At 39.7% G+C, this 18,304-nt stretch overlaps 3 protein-coding genes across 3 annotated transcripts; 2 read left to right on the forward strand and 1 right to left on the reverse strand.

Annotated features, from left to right (window-relative positions):
* Nucleotides 1–909: 909 nt before the first annotated feature.
* LOC140777002 (uncharacterized) lies at nt 910–1,608 on the reverse strand. The gene has a single exon (XM_073120901.1). The coding sequence runs from the start codon at nt 1,606–1,608 to the stop codon at nt 910–912; it is 699 nt and encodes a 232-aa protein (XP_072977002.1).
* Nucleotides 1,609–2,765: 1,157 nt separating this feature from the next.
* On the forward strand, nt 2,766–8,111 carry LOC140779467 (syntaxin-32-like). The gene is made up of 6 exons (XM_073124538.1): nt 2,766–2,896; nt 2,989–3,484; nt 4,599–4,849; nt 4,970–5,142; nt 6,073–6,273; nt 7,880–8,111. Exons 2-6 carry the CDS (start codon nt 3,247–3,249, stop codon nt 8,037–8,039), a joined length of 1,023 nt encoding a protein of 340 aa, XP_072980639.1. The 5' UTR covers nt 2,766–2,896; nt 2,989–3,246; the 3' UTR covers nt 8,040–8,111.
* A 2,016-nt stretch (nt 8,112–10,127) lies between these two features.
* On the forward strand, nt 10,128–15,527 carry LOC140778011 (uncharacterized). Its single transcript, XM_073122513.1, has 3 exons — nt 10,128–10,698; nt 14,458–14,719; nt 14,921–15,527. Exons 1-3 carry the CDS (start codon nt 10,384–10,386, stop codon nt 15,277–15,279), a joined length of 936 nt encoding a protein of 311 aa, XP_072978614.1. The 5' UTR covers nt 10,128–10,383; the 3' UTR covers nt 15,280–15,527.
* Nucleotides 15,528–18,304: the final 2,777 nt, after the last annotated feature.

The following is an 18,304-nucleotide window of genomic DNA, read 5'->3' on the forward strand; positions in this document are numbered from 1 at the left end:
CACTAGACATCCTTGCCCTCGGTTGAGGCTGGGGGAGTCTTGCTCTCAGCTATTTCTCACTTCACGAAAGCACTTCACTGAACCTAATCGGACATATTAGTCTAGAGCTAGATATGAGTTTGATAAATAATCAACCTTCTTTGGATACAAAGGCACTAAGACCTCATCAATCTTTAATCAATATATAAACTGTCTAATTTAAATTTTAAATCATATAAGCTATTGTTTCGAACTAAATGTCCATGGTTCAAGGTTTTTTTTTTTTTTTTTTGATTGCCAATGAGCTGTGCCCAGCTATATATTAATGGACTGTCGAAACGTAACCGCGTCGACAGTGATGAGGTTACAAAGTTCTAGGGGGGCGTTGCTTGGCTGCTCAAAAGAGCAGTAGCCAGAGGCCACGCTTGCCTTAGCTGCTGCCCAGTCAGCAACGGTATTAGCTTCTCTCCCTACGTGGGAGAGCCTAACTTCTACAAAATCTTTTGCGAGCTCAGCACACTCTTGCGCCAGATTGCGAACGCGCCAGGGGCTGTGCTCAATCTGCTGCATGCACCTGATGACCTCCGTGCAGTCCGTTTCAATCTCCAACCTACAACCTCTTCCTGCCACCTTCAGAGCCATTCTGATAGCCCAAAGCTCGATTTGTAGCGCCGAGTTGCCCGGGCACGGCTCCCATACCGCTTGGACTAGCTCTCCACCTGCATTGTGAAAAACGGCCACGGCACCTCCTTGATACGCGCCGGCTCTTAGTGCGCCGTCGGTGTTAGCTTTGATCCAACCCGGCTGCGGTGGCTCTCATATCTTCCTACTCTTCCTTGTCTTCAGAGTCTTCCCTTTGTTTATATGCCTGTATTCCTCCGCCATCGCGACTGCTGTTCGGACCACTGCTAGCTCCGGCGTCCTCTTCTCTCAGAAAACCACTCCATTCCTGCTTTTCCAAAGGGACCACAGCGTGCATGCAATCGTCCCTTTGATTCGGCAGTCATCCTCTTTAATTGTACTCCACTCTCTCATGATCCATTCTTGATCTATCATCGCGGTCTCCACCCCTTCTCTGGTGCGCAGGATCTCCCACACCCCTCGGCTGTATCTGCACGTAAACATAAGATGTTCGATCGTCTCGCGGAACAAACCGCACATAGCACATAATTCCTCTGAACCAACGTGAATATATTGGAGATAAGCTCGCATTGGGAGCCTACCCCACAGTAGTTTCCAACAGAAAACTCTGATCCTCGGAGCTACCGGTAGTCGCCATAGATTTCTCCACCCTTCCCAGAGGTGGTCGCTCTGCGGAAGTAGGGAGTGATAGATGGCTTTAACAGATGGAGTTCCCCTTGGGTGCGGCCACCAGATCCACCTGTCCTCACTAGTGGAGGCACCCATGGGGAAGGTTGAGATCTCATACGCCAAATCAGACCCCGCCTCCCTTACCAGTCTCGCCGTAGTCCATTGCTGGTCTTTGGTGATATCTACCACTCTCAGGTTTTCTTCCATTAGCACGTTCGCCAATTCCCTCGGCTGTCTGCTCCACGGGACCTCGTGCAACCAAGGGTCGTAGGCGGCTCTCGTGTCTTTACCATTCCCTATCATCACTCTACAGCCCATTCTTAGCTACTTGGCGGTTTTTGTTAGAGCCCGCCACATCCACGATGAGTTCTGGTTCTTCTTTGACTCCCACGGGTGCAGGCACCCGTACTTGTCCTGCATGATTCTGATCCATGGCGCCTGCTCCCTGTTTAGCATTTTGAAAACTAGCTTTCCCAGATGGGCTGTTCTTGCATCTCTAAGTCGACGGACTCCGAGGCCACCTTGCCGCTTGGCCAAGGTAACCTGATCCCAGTTCATCAGGTGTAGGCTGTGGCCGTCGTTGTTCTTCCACAGGAAAGTCCGTGCTTTTTTGGTTATCTCCTCCAGTACCCCGTCCGGCACCCACGTGCTGCCCAGCCAATATGCCGGGATCGCTAGCAGTGCTGCGTTGATCAGGGTTAGCTTGCCGGCTTGGGATAGGAGCGTCCCTTTCCAGCCAGCCAGCCTCTTGCCGATCCGCTCCACCAGCTCCTGCTGCTCTTTCACCTTCACTCTCATCCCCGAGATATGCACCCCGAGGTATTTGAATGGCATGTCTGCCACCTTCAAGCCAAGTTGAACGCTGAGTTGTCTTCCTTCTTCTGCCTCGATCCTGTTTGGAAGGTACAGTTCTGACTTGTTGTAGTTCACCCTCTGGTTTGTGATGTGCTCGTACCGGCTCAGGCACTCTAGGATGCTTTTGGCATTATCCTTTGAAGCCTCCGTCATGAGTAGAAGGTCAGATGCACATCCCTAACCCTATACCCTCGCAGTAGACCTTGTTCTATCTTCTCATTGATGATCCTCGACAACACTTGCGTGACGATGATGAAGAGGTAGGGTGATAGCGGGTCTCCTTGTCTCAGTCCACTCCTCGGTGTGATCCAATTGGTCAGGCTCCCGTTGATCAATAAGGCGAACCGGGGGGAAGCGATACACACCTGCACCCAGTTGCACCACCGTGTAGGGAAGCCCATCCGCTGTAACGCTCCTACCACCGCCTGCCAGCTAACCCGATCATACGCCTTTTCCATATCCATTTTGATCATCATAATAGGTTTCAACATGAGGTGATTTCTATTGGCCGAAGATCGCCTGCAACTCTTGACTGCATGAATTTGCTGCATTGTGACATTGGCCGACATTTTACTGCTGTATCTTGGAAAGCCAATTACGACAGAAAAATACTAGGCGTAGAAAATTGCTGCACCGAGATTGCATACGATCTTCTCTCTTCTAGTTTCGTTATTGAGCACACAAGTAATACGGCTACCGAGCGACCGTCGCATCTCTCCTCTATGCTTGGGATTTATTCTTCGTCTCGAAGGTAAGCAAAATCCTCCTCGCAGATCGATCGATTTTATCGATAATTATTACAAATTTTCGTAGATTAACTCTCGTTATTCTCGTTTGATGTAGCAAATTGCCCATTCCAATCCATTTCCTTCCCTTTTGGATCCACGCACCGCCGGAATCGGAAACCCTCATCCTTTCTTCGCGTTGCTGCGCCAGATCTTGGTTTTGAATTGCTTCACCTTCGATTTGACCCGAGCGAGTTCGGCCTGTTTCAGATCTAGAAATTGCTAGGGAACCCTAGCTCGAGACGATCGGAGGTGTTGCCGGCTGGTTTCTCACCCTTTGGAGTTGGATCTGAGGGAGACCAGGGTTTCGTTGGAAATGCATTCGAGAGCAACGCAGTCGTTGTTTCGGGATCGGACGCAGGAGTTCCGATCCGTCGTCGAGAGCACGAGGAAACGGGTCTCCTCCGCATCGGATGTGCCAAGCAGTAGCGCCGGATCGAAACTGGACGGCTCGAGATCTGCGGTCTCGATTCAGTCGGAGTTCAACAAGAGAGCTTCGAAAATTGGGCTTGGGATCCATCAAACTTCGCAGAAGCTTGCGAGACTAGCGAAATGTGAGTCTTAGCAATGGCATGGATTTCTTTGCTCGTGCTAGATTATGTTATGTTTTGAATTAGACCCAAGTATGAGGATTTTGCCCAGTAATTGCACGGCAAATGGGAAATTAAAATTTGTAGCTTCAGGTTTTTTCATTGATAGTTTGGTTGATAATCTCCTGAATTTGCAAGCTTTAGATGTTAATTATTTATTAGAATGGAAGTTAAAGTGTTCATTTAAGATAGCTCTGCATTAGCTAGGTGAACATGGAACAACATTTTCTGCCGAGCCGACTATTTCCTAATTGGTAGAGACGCTCCCTTTGTTTGCCTGCCCTGGTAGGGATGCAAATGAGACAGAAAAAACTATAAGTCCACAGGGGACACAGAATGTAGAAATAGCATACACTTACATGGAAAATTCGGGAATAGAAGTAATAAAGTTTAATGTTATCTTGATGTATAATTGCTATCATAGAGTTCACTGCCAAAATACTCAGTGCCCGAGCAACCTTAGGTATTTGGAGATTCTATATTCTGTATTAGGGTTTAGTTGTTTATGGTATCTTACAAGATTTGTGGACGACCTTTACTATGGTTGACTTAGAGAGCATTCCCATGCCTTCATTATCAAAGGGATAGTATAACATGATTACAGTAGAAATAGACAATTTATTGAGCAGCTTATGCATATGTTCTTTTGGTTCAAATTATCAAATATGGTGTTATGTTTTTGTCTCTTTGCTTGGATCTGTCTCAAAGATGAACTTCCTATATCAAATTGTCCTTGAAATATGGAGTCACAAAATTATCATCTGGTTCTTCATATAGAGTTAGACTCTTTTCCTTTACCTAAAGGAAACTTTTGATGGTTGTTTCTAAGTTGGATGGCGCTAAAGCATGACAAATAAGGAATATATGTGTATGTTTCCAATACAATGGAGGGTTCAGGTGTGAATTTTTACTTGCTAGAATGCCTATATTATTGCACTTCAATGTTGTGCTGCATCTCTAGCTTTGATTCTTTTCTTGTCAGATGATAGTATTGGCCAAGTAGTTTAGATATATGGTCAGCGGGCATTCTTTTTTTGATAAGGAGGTTAGGTGCTATTAAGTTTACTTGTGTTTGCAGTGGCGAAGAGGACATCGGTTTTTGATGATCCAACTGTAGAGATACAAGAGTTGACAGCAGTTATCAAGAAGGATATTACTGCTTTGAATTCTGCTGTTGTAGACCTTCAACTGCTATGCAATTCGCAAAATGAGAGTGGCAGTATTTCCAAAGATACTACTAATCATTCAACCACAGTGGTTGATAATTTGAAGAACCGTCTCATGAGTGCAACAAAGGAGTTCAAAGAAGTTTTAACCATGAGGACAGAGGTAAACCTACTTTCTCGCCTTAAATTGGCTCACTTTATGTTTCCCACTTCTTTCTGATAGTTGCAGTATCCCATTTTTGTATTGGGAATTAATTTCGTTTTTGTATGTTTGAATATGTAGAATTTGAAGGTTCATGAAAATAGAAGGCAGTTGTTCTCTTCATCAGCTACAAAGGAGGCCACTAACCCTTTCATTCGACAGCGCCCTCTTGTTTCCAGGGGAACTGCAGACTCCTCTGCACCCCCTGCACCATGGGCAAATGACTCAGCATCTTCATCTCCATTGTTCCCTAGGTGTGTAATATAATCAAATGGGCAAATTTTATTATGGTGATACACAACCTGTTGAGAGATTTAACATTTCTTTTTATTGTAAGTGGTTTATTTATTCTTAAACAAAAAAAAGCAAAGAGAATGTTCAGTAGATTTCTCTTGCTGAAGCCTAAATGACTCCATAACTTGTCTTATTGATGGGCAATGTTAGAGAAAGCGCTCACTTGGCACATGGACTACTAAGCTTCTGACACTTAGTAGATGGCGAGTGTCATCTCTGCTGCCTTGAGCCTAAGACAATTTACTTCGGTAAATTTAAGTACCACTTTAGCGCAAACCATATTTTGTGGAGGTTGAATATCTAAATATGCGTTATGCACATGATATATTCAACCATATGATGACTAGACATTTTAACATGAAGCAACCAGTTTATCGGAGAGAAAATTGACATAACGGAGAGTTGTTAATGCTTAATAATTTGATAAAGAGTAGCATGCAGAGAAGCACCATCATCAAGAAAATTAAGGGAAAGGAATTACATATTAAATAAGGTCCACAAATCTACTAGCTGCTTAGTCTAGTGGTGGCACCAATCCGTCATAGTCTAAAAGGCTAGAAATTACTTGATATGAGCTTGGGGATCATTTGATGTGGCTGAATCACATAGCATGGTGTAGAAGATCTAAGACTAATTTCTGTCATTGCAGCTGCCATCACTTTTTCTTCAGAACAATGCTGATGAATTATCATTTATCTTTTGGAGAATCTTATTACTTCTTGGTTCCCTGACTTCCTGCCATTTCAGAAGTTTATTGTTTGTGCTATAATTTATATAGACTGTGGCCAATTTTTCTATGCTGATAGCAAATGTTACTAGTTACACCCTAACATTTAAAATATTGTTTGTATTATCAGTGTTTAAGGAATTCTTAGTTCTGCTATTACCAGGAAAAAGATGAATGGGGACCCATCCTCATCAACTCAGCCATTGATTCCACAGCAGCAACAGCAACAATTAGCAGTACAGGACAGCTACATGCAGAGCAGGGCAGAGGCTCTTCAAAATGTTGAATCAACTATTCATGAGCTGAGCAACATCTTTACGCAACTGGCTACCATGGTTTCTCAGCAGGGGGAGCTTGCCATCAGGTTTGGCTTTCTTTCTTATCTGTTTAGTTCAGAACTTTTATCTTATTCTCAGAATTGTAATCTTCATCACATCTATGGCTTTCGAAGTTACAGTTATAAGCTTCTTAACCTCAGATCCTGTCAAGAATGTCCTGTTTGCTTATATGTTACATAATTCATAACATGCACTCAGCCACTCACAATGATTGAATGTAGAAAATTGATCAACAGCATATATCTTATGTATACTGTTAGTTTCCTGAACCTACCAGATTGTGTGGCACTCAGACCAGTCATTTATTTGCTCATGTAACTTAGTTGAGTATAATAAAAGGAACACTGTTAGAATTGGTCGACCAAAGATTTAGATGTATATCATCAGTAAATTTTACTCTTCACAGATTTTGGAACAATTATGTGTCTACAGTACACACTTGTTAGATTCCTTAGGCAACAATCTTTTTTGGTGCTAAACTGCTATGTTGATCTTTAGTTCATTGCCATGCTATAAGAAGTCCTAGCACTTAGATTGATAATCTATGCCAATGTTTGAAAAGCGGTATATCGGATGCCTTACTGGGGCAAAGCACTGGCTGCCTCACAAAAGGTATAAGCGGCCGAGATTTGGCAGTAGGTCCACCTTGCAGCCCGCCTAGGCGCTTGGCGGGCTGGGCGGCCCTACTTAGTGCAATGGCAGGTCAGCCCACCTTAGAGTTGGAGCGCGTCGGGTAAGTTAAATGGGTTTTAGAACTAATCATTTTAAAAGAGCCAAATCATTTTGTCTCCTCTCTCCTTCTCCTGATCATCCTCTTCCGATCTTCCGCACTCCTGGATGATGCATGGCCAGCAGTAGCGAGCGGCGCAAGGTGGGTATTGGTGTGCTCATCTTTCTCTTCAACTCAATTCGTCTCTCTTCCTCTTGAGCAACATGACCAACGACCCAATGACAGTGTTGTCAGGCAATAAGGATGACAGCACCGATGGTTCTCTCTCTCTCTCTCTAAAAACTGACAGCTCTCAGAATGCTCTTGGTTGCTTCATTTATCTACAAATATGGAGATGGATTGGATGGTAATATGGAGCCGCAAGTGTTTATAACGATCTTGAGGTTACTTTTGGAATTTTAGGGACAGTGGTAATGGAGCCCCAAGTCTATATTGTTTATGACCTTAGGTGCTTTTCTCTGTCTCTTTCTTTTCTCTCTCCGTCTCACTCTGACGCAGTATTAATTCCACTATAAGTTATCTGAAATAACTATTTATTATAACTAGAATTAAGAAATAATATGTTAATGCACTAACCATCTAAGTGTCTGCATATAGCCTAGGTGCTCTGCAGTGGGGTAACTGCCCTTGAACAGTGTCCACCTGTCAAAATATTGATCTTTCCTCTTTATTTGTTTTTCTTGCTGTCAAGTAATTTGATTCTTATTACGAGGTAGAAAATAGAATGCTGAACTACTATATTTAGGTTGCTTTTAGATTCCATTGTAAAAGATTACCAAGGATGGGCATTGTTGATCATTATAGATGAAGCTTTAAGCTTACTATTAATTGCCCTTTCATAATTTTTAGGTTTACTTTCTAGTGTTATTCATTTGAATTAATTAGGATAATTATCATTACAGGATTGATGAGAACATGGAGGACACATTGGCTAATGTTGAGGGAGCACAGGGCCAACTGCTAAAGTATCTAAATAGCATATCCTCCAACAGATGGCTGATGATCAAGATATTCTTCGTCTTGATGGTCTTCCTCTTGATTTTCCTATTTTTTGTTGCATAATTTCTTGGTAATATTGACTTCAGTACTGCACAATCTTTTTGCCTATGTATAATGTCTTCTATTTTTTTTTCATATATGTGTACCAATTTCATCTAATGAAGCTGCTTTGCCATATATAATGACCTTATCTGTCTATAGTCTATATTGGAGAGGGTTATTGATGTTAGACTGACTTGTTATTACACAGGTTTACTTCATGGTTTTGTTTGATCTCATGTTTTGAATCATTAGAACAAGCTGGATACCTGTTTGCAGTTTCACATAGTTTTGTGAAATTTTAATGCTACAAAGTCATTGTCTGTGTGTGAATATTTGTCATTTGTATGATACATCTGTGAATGTATTTCAAATAAACCTGCATCAAGGATGAAAAGGGAGAGTAACCTGAGATGGTAATATACCCTCATCCAAGAATGTGAGTGTATAATTAGTTGTATATTTCTCTAATGAATCTAATCTCATGGCTCATGGATCACAATTTTCTAGGTAAAATTTTCAAGTTTCTATTTTCCTTCAGAAATCATACTGTTCCCTACCTAAGTAGGCCCATGAGAATGGTATCTGGTGCTCTCCATACTTCTAATCAATCGAGAGGTACATTGTCTGTGAGTTACTAAACAGTCCATCAGGAATCATTTTTTATAGTATTTGGGCAAAGTTTATGAGTTACTATATCTCTAGCTGCATTTTTATTATGTCGCAATGCAAGGAAGGAAATGCAGTGAGATAAGTTTCTAGGTATCTGGGTTACATAATTCTTAGGTAGAAATTGTACCACCATCTCTCATGTCATATCCAAAGCTTTGGTCCTTTTACTATAACTCTATAAGAACTCTCATTGTCCATAAACGCCATTGATGATTTCGATTCGTAATCAATGGAAACAAAACACTGCATTTGCCTCTTCTTTTTCTTTTCTTTTGTGTTGTTTTGTTGTTCTGAGAAAAATGGGCAAAGCGCAGCTATATTTATTCAGGGAGAGAAGAATTGGGTTTTGTTTAGTTATGCAAAAATGAAACGAAATGACAATTATATTCAAAAGGAAACGAAAAGTAGATGATGTTTTCTAATATATTTCACAGGAATGACCCAAAAGTCTTTGTCAGATAATAATCGGCATGTTATCAAGTTTTATTTATTTATTTATTTTGCTGAAAGCGATAATTCTATTAATTTTAATCATCTTGCAAGTTTGATACATAAAAATTAGAAAGATATATATATATATATATTGAAGTAAAATAATAAGCATCAAGCCCATATGGGTGTACGAGATCTAAGTGGAACAGCACCCAAATTACTTAAGTATAATGTTCCAACTAACTGAAGCTTCATCATGGTGGATAAGTGTACCAAAAAGTTAAAAAAGAAATTAGAAAACCAGGTGACAAAATGCAAAGGAGACCGAGGCGAGGGTCATAAAAACTACAGGGTGGAGACATATAAAGAGGAGAGAGGGATATGAGATCAGGAGAAACGATGAGTAGTAGATTTGGCAAATAAGGGAAGAGAAAATTACACCTCTTCGAAGACCTCAAATCCTAGAATTTGCATGAATTGATATTCCTCAAAGAAAAATGCTTAGATTCTTTGTAATAATACCCTTGTAAAAGTTATCAAATAAGGCTATGACCAATTTACAATCGACTAATTAGCTTGAAAAATAATAATTATTATTTCATGTAATATATTTTTATCTATATCAATATTCATCATTCTTTTATATATCATATCCTACACAGGACAGGTTTACCAAAGACACAACAATAAAGGACCTAATTGTAATACTCTTTGGTAGAAATATAATCCTATAAGAATATCACCAATTTTATTTAGGAAATAACGTTTTACAATTTTATTTGGGTAAATAAGTTTGAGACTCAATTTGGTCAAAGATTTGAAATTTTCTACTAAGTAGTAACTTCTATTATGTAGAATATCATTTATACCCAATGCCCAATGGGGCTGTCTATGTATCAGTATCGGTGATATATCTACCCTCCGATGTGCATCCAACGGTGGAAACGTATGAGATCTCTCCCATCCCCTTGCTCTTTCGTTACATCTAATCGTCTCTCTCGCTCGTTGCTTCGTATAATAAACAAATCGCCTCTCTCGCGGCTCGTCACTGACGTTATCTATCGCCCTAATCTCTCTTCTTTCCTTCTGCTCTCGAAACCCTAATCCATCTCCTTCGATTCCTCGAATTCCAATCCTATTTCCCCCAAAAGCCGAACTTTTTCTACGATTTGTCTGATCTCGAATCACGAATTCGTACGTTTATCGAGGTATTTGCTCTTGCTTTGGATTCGATTGCGGTGGCTTCTTTTGAATCTAGATAGAAATGGCCGGAGGTGGAAGCAGGAGGGACGAGGGGTCCCTCAAGATTGGCACCACGAACGTCTTCGCGGCGCTCGAAACTCTCAAGAAGAAGAAGAAGTCTGATAAGGAGTCCAGCAAGAGCAAGGGGTCGTCGAGGAGCCAAGCTAAGGAGCCGGAGCCGCAGGTTTTCTGGGCCCCGACGCCGATTACCGCGAAATCTTGGGCGGATGTTGATGATGATGACGACGACGACTACTACGCCACAACGGCTCCGCCGCAGCCTGTTTGGGGCTCGTCGGATCCTCAGGAGACCGAGCATATCGCTTCTGTTGTGGAGGTGTGTGCCCTTACTTCGTCTGGTTCATTGTTCTTCAATTCATGCAACTTTTTCATTTGAATTACTATCGATAAAGAGAATGTTTGTATATATATTAGTGTAGCATATAGAGAGAAAACTTTTTTTTTTTTAGAAAATATAATAGATTGGTATTGTTTGGTCATGTACAAAGGGAAGGGGCAGCAAATAATGCACCATGCAAAATGGTTGCTTTGATTAAGGTGCCTTGAGAGAGAGAAGGAAAACTGATGTCGGAGAAACTAATAAGAGAAGATATGGTTACACTACTTTAGCAAGCAATCTTATATTAAATATAAACAGTTGGGATTAGTATCTTGTTGCTGTATTCACTGTATTCCAGTCTCTTATATCATACTATTTTTGTCATGTATTTGTTTTGTTTTTCTATTATTGGTAGTGATGTAGTGAACAAGTTATTTTGTTGTATGCCCATTCTGAGTCTTTTGTTGCTCCATTTATCATTAGCTTAGGCATTTTGACATATAAATTTATATGATATCTGGGAACTAAGTTATTTTGTGCCTTTTGATAACTTTAATCAACGTTATGATGTGATAATTATATAATTCTGGTACTTTATATAATGTTAAAATTAATGGAGATTTATTAAAACTCAATTTTTATCTTTTATTATTATTTACACCCTACCTTATGTATATTTATCGTTCAACTCCTGCCTGTTGTTTTTAATGACTTAAAAGCACTTTTAAGTTAATTTTACATTAAAATAGATAACGGAATAAAGAATATTCTTTACTTTTGAAAATAAAAAATTGAAATACCTAAAGTATCCCTTGTTTGACAATAAAATCTAATCTCCATTTCTTTTTACCTTAGGGTATTAAGGACATTTTGCATCTATAATTACTTTAACTCATCTATATGGTAAGTGACTATTAAAAAAAATAATGAGAAGGTTCTTTAAGCAAAATACATGGGTTGAATAGTAAATATCCATGTGATAGGGTGTGAATTATAATAAGCACAAAGGTAGGGTGTTTTTTTTTGATAAATTTTCCTAAAATAGTGTTATTTTATTTTTACCGATGTCTTGGTATATGAGGTTATGGTTTGTAGTTTCATCTGAAAGGGATTGGCTTTGATGGAGCAAATATGAAATTAACCGCGATAGCAGAAAACCCATTGGATTTGGGTTGCAACAGTGGGTTTCAGTCGAGATGGGATCGTTGCGGCATTGTTTTGGTTGGTTTTGGCTGAAACTGACTGAAACAACTATGTGATGGATGAGAGGTTCGACAACATGAAAAATGCGAAGAATAGAAATTGCTAATGGTTACCAGGACAATGTCATTGAAGAGCTTCTTTGGCTGAGGAACTACAATGTCAAAGGGAATTATTTGCAGCACTGATGGAGAAGAGTAGCGATGGAGATAAGCAGATGCAACTGAGATATTGACATCAGGATGTGCAACATTAGAAGATCAGTTAATTCAGAATGAATTTTAACTGCTTGATCAAAATCAGTTGGATCTTATAGAACTTAAGAGATAGACATCTATTGGTGAGGCTAAACTCGCCCAATTCTGGTTTCTAATAAAGAAAACTACTTCAGATACCCCAAAATGTACTCCAAAATGCACTGTTAGGATGTAGTTATATGTAAAACAGCATTTAATTGTACAGATTACTGCTAGCAATGCAGTAATCAGATGCATTTAAGTTATCCGATAGTATGCCCACACAAATTCCATATAAACAATTAATGGCAGCGGACTTTAGATCATATTTGCTAAACAACCACAGAAAATTGCTCCTTATTAATGTCAATAAATTTGGTAACATCAACATTAATTTCTTCTCCTTTGTGGTTAATGGCAGCAAACTTATTTAGAACATATTTGTTACTATTACTCCGTTTATTTGGAATTATGGTAACAACAATATTAATTCCTCCTAATTATTGGAAGTACATTTTGTAACAATAACGTTAGATTCTCCTCATTATTGGTCAATGGCAGCAAACTTATGTAAATCTGGTATTTTCCTGATTTTTCCTGTTTTATTTTAGAATTTTTATGCTATGTTTAAGGATTGAATAATAGTATGCCCACGAACACTCTACAAACACTTTACAAACAAATGTGACATGACATCATCTTGTCCATTGGTAATGAATCTCGTGATTGCTATGAGATAAAAAGAGAATCTATTAATAGACAAGATGATGCCACATCATCTTTGTTTCTAGAGTGTTTGTGGGCATAGCATTACTCTTTAAGATTTTCTAGACATTTCTTTAATCTTTATAATTTCTAAAATTGACTAAAACTAAAAGGACTGAAACTCCCATGAAACGTTGAAACAGATCAAAACTCCCACGAAACGCTGAAACAGATCAAAACTCCAAAAATGTTTCCTTCTTTGTAGGTCCAAAACTGAAACTCCGAACCTTGGTTAAGGGCACTGCTCGTGGTTTTCAAATCCCTCAAGTAAATGAACATGTTTTCCTTGAACAGGCTTTGTTATACATTAAAAGCGTATGCCCCCTAGTCATGTCTAAGATTATGATTCGTCCTAGCAAAGATCTTAACATGTTATTGGAGCAGATCATAACCACTAATGTGTATACAAGCGAGTCTCATATGTATGTTTAGTGTCTCAATGAACAAGCCCTTATGTCATGCCTACTGCCTTGCAATGACTTTCTTAGCAGATGTTAGACGACCACTTTCCTTTTGCATCCTTGTGTCTTTCTGCCATTACTGCTTTTGCTCCAATGTACCATAACATTAATTGAGTGCTCTCTCTCTCTCTCTCTCTCTCTCTCTCTCTCTCTCTCATATAGTTTATCATATGCTGAGCATGACATGGCGAGTGGACAAAATAATGTGCATTTAGATGTATCCTATTATTGTTATAGATAAGGGCTTCATTCGTTCTTATTTTCCAATATGTTAGGTCGATAGTTGGACAAATAAGCATGGGGAACTGGAATGACATTTTGAGCATATTAATGATTATGCATTAACAGTGATAACAGGTCTATTTGGATGACAAATCTGGATCATATATCAATCTTCTGATAACATTGTATCCTCCCTATCTCTCTCTCCTCTCTCTATCTCATGTTCAAAGTTTTGCATTTAGCTCAATGATTCTATAGGTTGTCATTTGTCCAAATATGTGAATAACTTTGGATATCTTTAGCAATACAAGTGAACCACTATATCTTTTTGGTTAAAGGTGTCACTTACAGTCAAGGAAGTGGCATCTCCAGTATTAGGTTTTGGCTGCATATATCTTGCCTCTATACAATTGCATTGGCAGGAGACTTGTGTAATAACTCCTGAAGTAAGATTTTTTTTTATCTGGTAGGAAGTTTCTATTATCTTATCATACTATGGAAGTTTTCTTGTGTAAAGATTTTTTGTAAGGTTACATTTCTTCTGCTCTGAATTATTATTTTGGTGTTGATTCTATATTCTGATGTTACTGGCTGGTTATCTTCTGACCAACCAAGTATCCTTCATTTTCCTCATTATGTATGAAATTGACCTGCTCATGGAAATGATATTTTTTTATGTTGTCAATGAGAAAGCCCTTCCTGCCTTCTAGAAAGGCCTAAATGTAAATGTAACCTACATGGAACAACACTAGAAACAAGAGGTAAGGAAGAGGTAATAAGAGCAGAGTGAGAGACTGTGCAAAGGTACAAATAAATAGTATTGTATCTTTGTTGATTCTGCTCTTTCAGCGTTGCATTGGATACTACTGCAGGAAAGTGAAAGTGAAGATGATGTTCTTGGTATTGACGAGGGTGATGAGGAAGTGGAGGAACCGGAGAATGAACCTGAAGTTGCTATCCCAGTGGAACCTGTTGCAAAGAAGCCTCTCCCTTCTCCTGGACCAGCCAAAGATACAGAAAGACAGCTCTCTAAGAAGGAGCTTAAGAAAAAGGAGCTTGCAGAACTGGAAGCTGTTCTGGCTGAATTGGGTATTTCTGGCAAGGATAGTAATGCTACCCAAGATGATTCAAATGGTAATAGTACATCGATTTGTGTAATTATTTCTTTTTTTCTTTTGTGAAGAAGTTCCTTCACATAATTCTACTAGCAGCCACATAATGAACCAAACTATTGAGACTCATTCTTCCTGGCAAGTACCATAATGTTTATTGTTGATATGATGTATAGCATTTGCCCGCCAAAAGCTTAGCATTTTTTGCCATTCTCTTTTGCAGTTGAGAGGAAAGCTGAGGAGCAAAATGGGGATGGAGAGAAAAAGGAGAATGCATCCGGAGCTTCAGAGAGCAAGAGTTCAAAGAAGAAGAAGGCAAAGAAAGAGAAATCTTCTAATGAGAGTAAAGAAGCCCAGGAGCAGCCTGATGTTGTAGAAACCAACGGTGAACTGGAGGACACATCTGCAGTGGATGTAAAGGAGAGGATAAAGAAGATGGCCTCGTTGAAGAAGAAGAAATCAACAAAAGAGATGGATTCCGCTGCAAGAGTTGCTGCAAATGAGGCTGCCGCTAGGAGCGCAAGGCTTGCAGCTGCGAAGAAGAAAGAGAAGAACCATTACAACCAACAGCCGTTGCGGTAATCAGTTTGGACTTTTATCCTGATTGAGCTCCGCATCTTTTGTTCGTTTTGAAAAATCTGACAATAAACATTCAAGTTTTCTCTGCCCTTAGGGGTACCAGGCTTGGTTCACCTTAAAAATTGATCGAGGCTTTTGCAAATCTTTGTTGGTGCTCGGAATGTCATGTGATGATGTGTTGTTGTACTAGGTATACGGAGAGAGACGTTTGCAACATCACTCAGTTAATGCGAACTATTAGCTTAGATTTATATTCATATTTTCTTTTATGTGCTTGCTGTTTTTGCGCCATGGTCTTGTTAATCTTCTGTTTCTAGAGGAGCAGAGTGTCAAATGTTCTCGGTACCTGGGAATGCATTAGCTAATGCCGTTGATATGTCGGATTTCCTACAGGAGATGTAGCTACTAATTTTCCATGAATAAAAGCCTTGAAAAGCAAGTTTACAAGGATTAGACTATTGCTGTAGATGATTGTCTGGTGGAGAAAAACTATCAAGGATTAGATTTTTTTTTTTTTCTTTCTCTTTTTGGTTGAGAAAAGAGGTTATACCCAATTATATATGATGAAATAATGTCCGAAGGAAGGAAATTAGAGAAGAATGGGGAATAGAAGAAGGATTATGGTTGGCAGATAGAAGAAAAGACTTCGAAGAAGGGACTATTACTTGGGAAGTAAGATTCCCACTTTCTCCAATTTGAAGATTTGATTGTTTCTTTTCCTCCATGCCACCAGATCTTCGCTAGTAGTATGTTCAGTTCAGGCCTTCCCGGATACTGGAGTAAGCAAGGGCCTTTGTACTGCCAAAAGCGTCTACGACAAAGCCTTTCTATGCATTGCCACACATTGTATAGCTATTGCATAGTTACGTATTGCCACATATTACTATGCAGTACATAATTACTACATTATCACGTATTATTACACACTACTATACAATGTTATGCATTTGTAAGTTCTTAATGCAAATATATAAAGTATTTTAAATCCGTATTTAAAAAATATTATTATTTTAGAAAAATAATATTTACTATTACTATTTTAACGTATACTCAAGGACATGCCCATCATTTGGTTTAAAATTTCACCAATTTCCAATACAAATTTATTATTTTTTAATATTTTAATATTAATTTTATGTCATATTAATATTTATTATTATTCCTTATACTAGTATTGAATTGAATATTAAAATAATTTATATAAGTATTACTTTTTTTTAGTATTAAAAATTAAAATAATTATGCCTATTCCACTAATGGGATTCTCTAGCGATAATGAGATGTGAGACTAAAATCTTTAAAAAGGTTGAATTGATCCATCTCTAGGCCGTCAAAAAAGTCAACGGGGCTCAACTCGCGGGCTCAGGTCAAGCTCTTAATGAGCCAAGCCAAACTAATATTTTAAGCTTAAATATATTATCGAGCCAAGCCAAGCTAAATTGAGCTAGCGTTGGCTCACTTAAGTTCGGCTCGAAAATGAATACTATCCTCTTTGCGAAGTACAGTTAGAAGTCAACCAAGGCATTAGAAAATGCATCTTCTACTAAAGATCAAAGCTTTTCTTTCCTTTTCTTTCTTTTAGATAGGGATATAATCCGGCTAGAAGAAATTGAACTGGTGATACCTGTTGCAGTTTTTGCAGTAGGGAGGAGTCTGCCACACATTCGTTTCTGAATTGTATATATGTTAAAGAAGTGATGCTTTAGGCCAAATAAAAAAAACATCTGGGGCCGGTTCAAGAACCGAAAACAATTTGTAGATATTTGGTCTGTGGGAAATGCCAGGGGGCATTGACAATTTGTAGGAAAACACCTGGTGATGTTGCATATATTCTGGTTTATTTTGTTGATACTGGCTTGGTCTTATTGGTGTTGCATATCTTTTGTTTTTTTGAACAAGAAAATTTTAATAGATTCGCCACCGCGGGTATACAACATTTTGTTAGAATCGAAGACCAAAAGTTTGACCTATCTATCATAGGCACAACCAATCCTATTTTAAAAATCTACCCAGATTTTTTTTTTTTAATGTGAGCTTCATTTGGCTAGCCTATACCCCGTGCGAGGTCAAGGCATATAAGGAAAGGTGGCTACGGAGTTCCGGGGGAATGGGCTCACCTGGGCCCAACAGAACTGACTTAGACTCTATCTTACCCCGTTTAGCTGACTAGTTGGCTGCACGGTTTTCTTCTTTAAATACATGTAAAATACGAAAGTTCGTAAAAGAGCCGAGTATAAGTTTGCACTTAGCAGCTAGAGATTACGGAGCCGCCATGGGCAACCGAGCTCCATCTTCATTATCCTCACCAATTCAAGCGAGTTCGACTCTACCTCCATGGATTCAAAGCCCGCTTCTAATCTTTAGCCCTAGCCGAAGGGCCCATCCCGGCCTGCAACACTGATTCCCCTTGGGTGGGTTCCCAAGCCACCTTCAGAAGAACTCCATTAGCTGATCTCAGTACCGCGTCGGCACCTCCTTGATAGTCGCCCTGCGAGAAAACACCATCCACATTCACCTTGACCCATCTCGGGGCCGGAGCCTTCCATTTGCACTCTTTCACTCTAGCTTGTTTCCTCCTGCTACCACTTGGCTTCGCATAATCCCAGGCTAGCTACTCGGCTCGCCTCACCACTGCTCTAGGCTGGTCGTTTCCCTCTTGGAACACCCGAGCATTGTGCTGCTTCCAAACCATCCAGAGTGTAGCAGCAATAAGCGCTTTGCATGCTTCATCTTTTTCTTTTTCATGGTGCCAGACCTCACACAGCCAATCGTCATCAACCTTGTCCCCCATTATGCTTCCCATCCTTGATTCCTTGCGAGTTGTTCCATACTTCTTTGACATATTTGCATGCGAAGAAGAGGTGTTCTACTCTCTCCCTGTGAATGCCAGATAAGACACAATTTTCTTTTGGTCCTATCCCGATTGCATGCAGGTAAGCTCAAATGGGTAGTCTGCCCCAGCTGAGCTTCCACACGAATATTCTCACCCGTGGTGCCATTGGAATTCGCCATAGATGTCTCCACCCGT

Source organism: Typha angustifolia, chromosome 15 (assembly GCF_048772165.1).
Source record: "Typha angustifolia cultivar Huaian chromosome 15, ASM4877216v1, whole genome shotgun sequence".
Classification (NCBI taxonomy): domain Eukaryota; kingdom Viridiplantae; phylum Streptophyta; class Magnoliopsida; order Poales; family Typhaceae; genus Typha; species Typha angustifolia.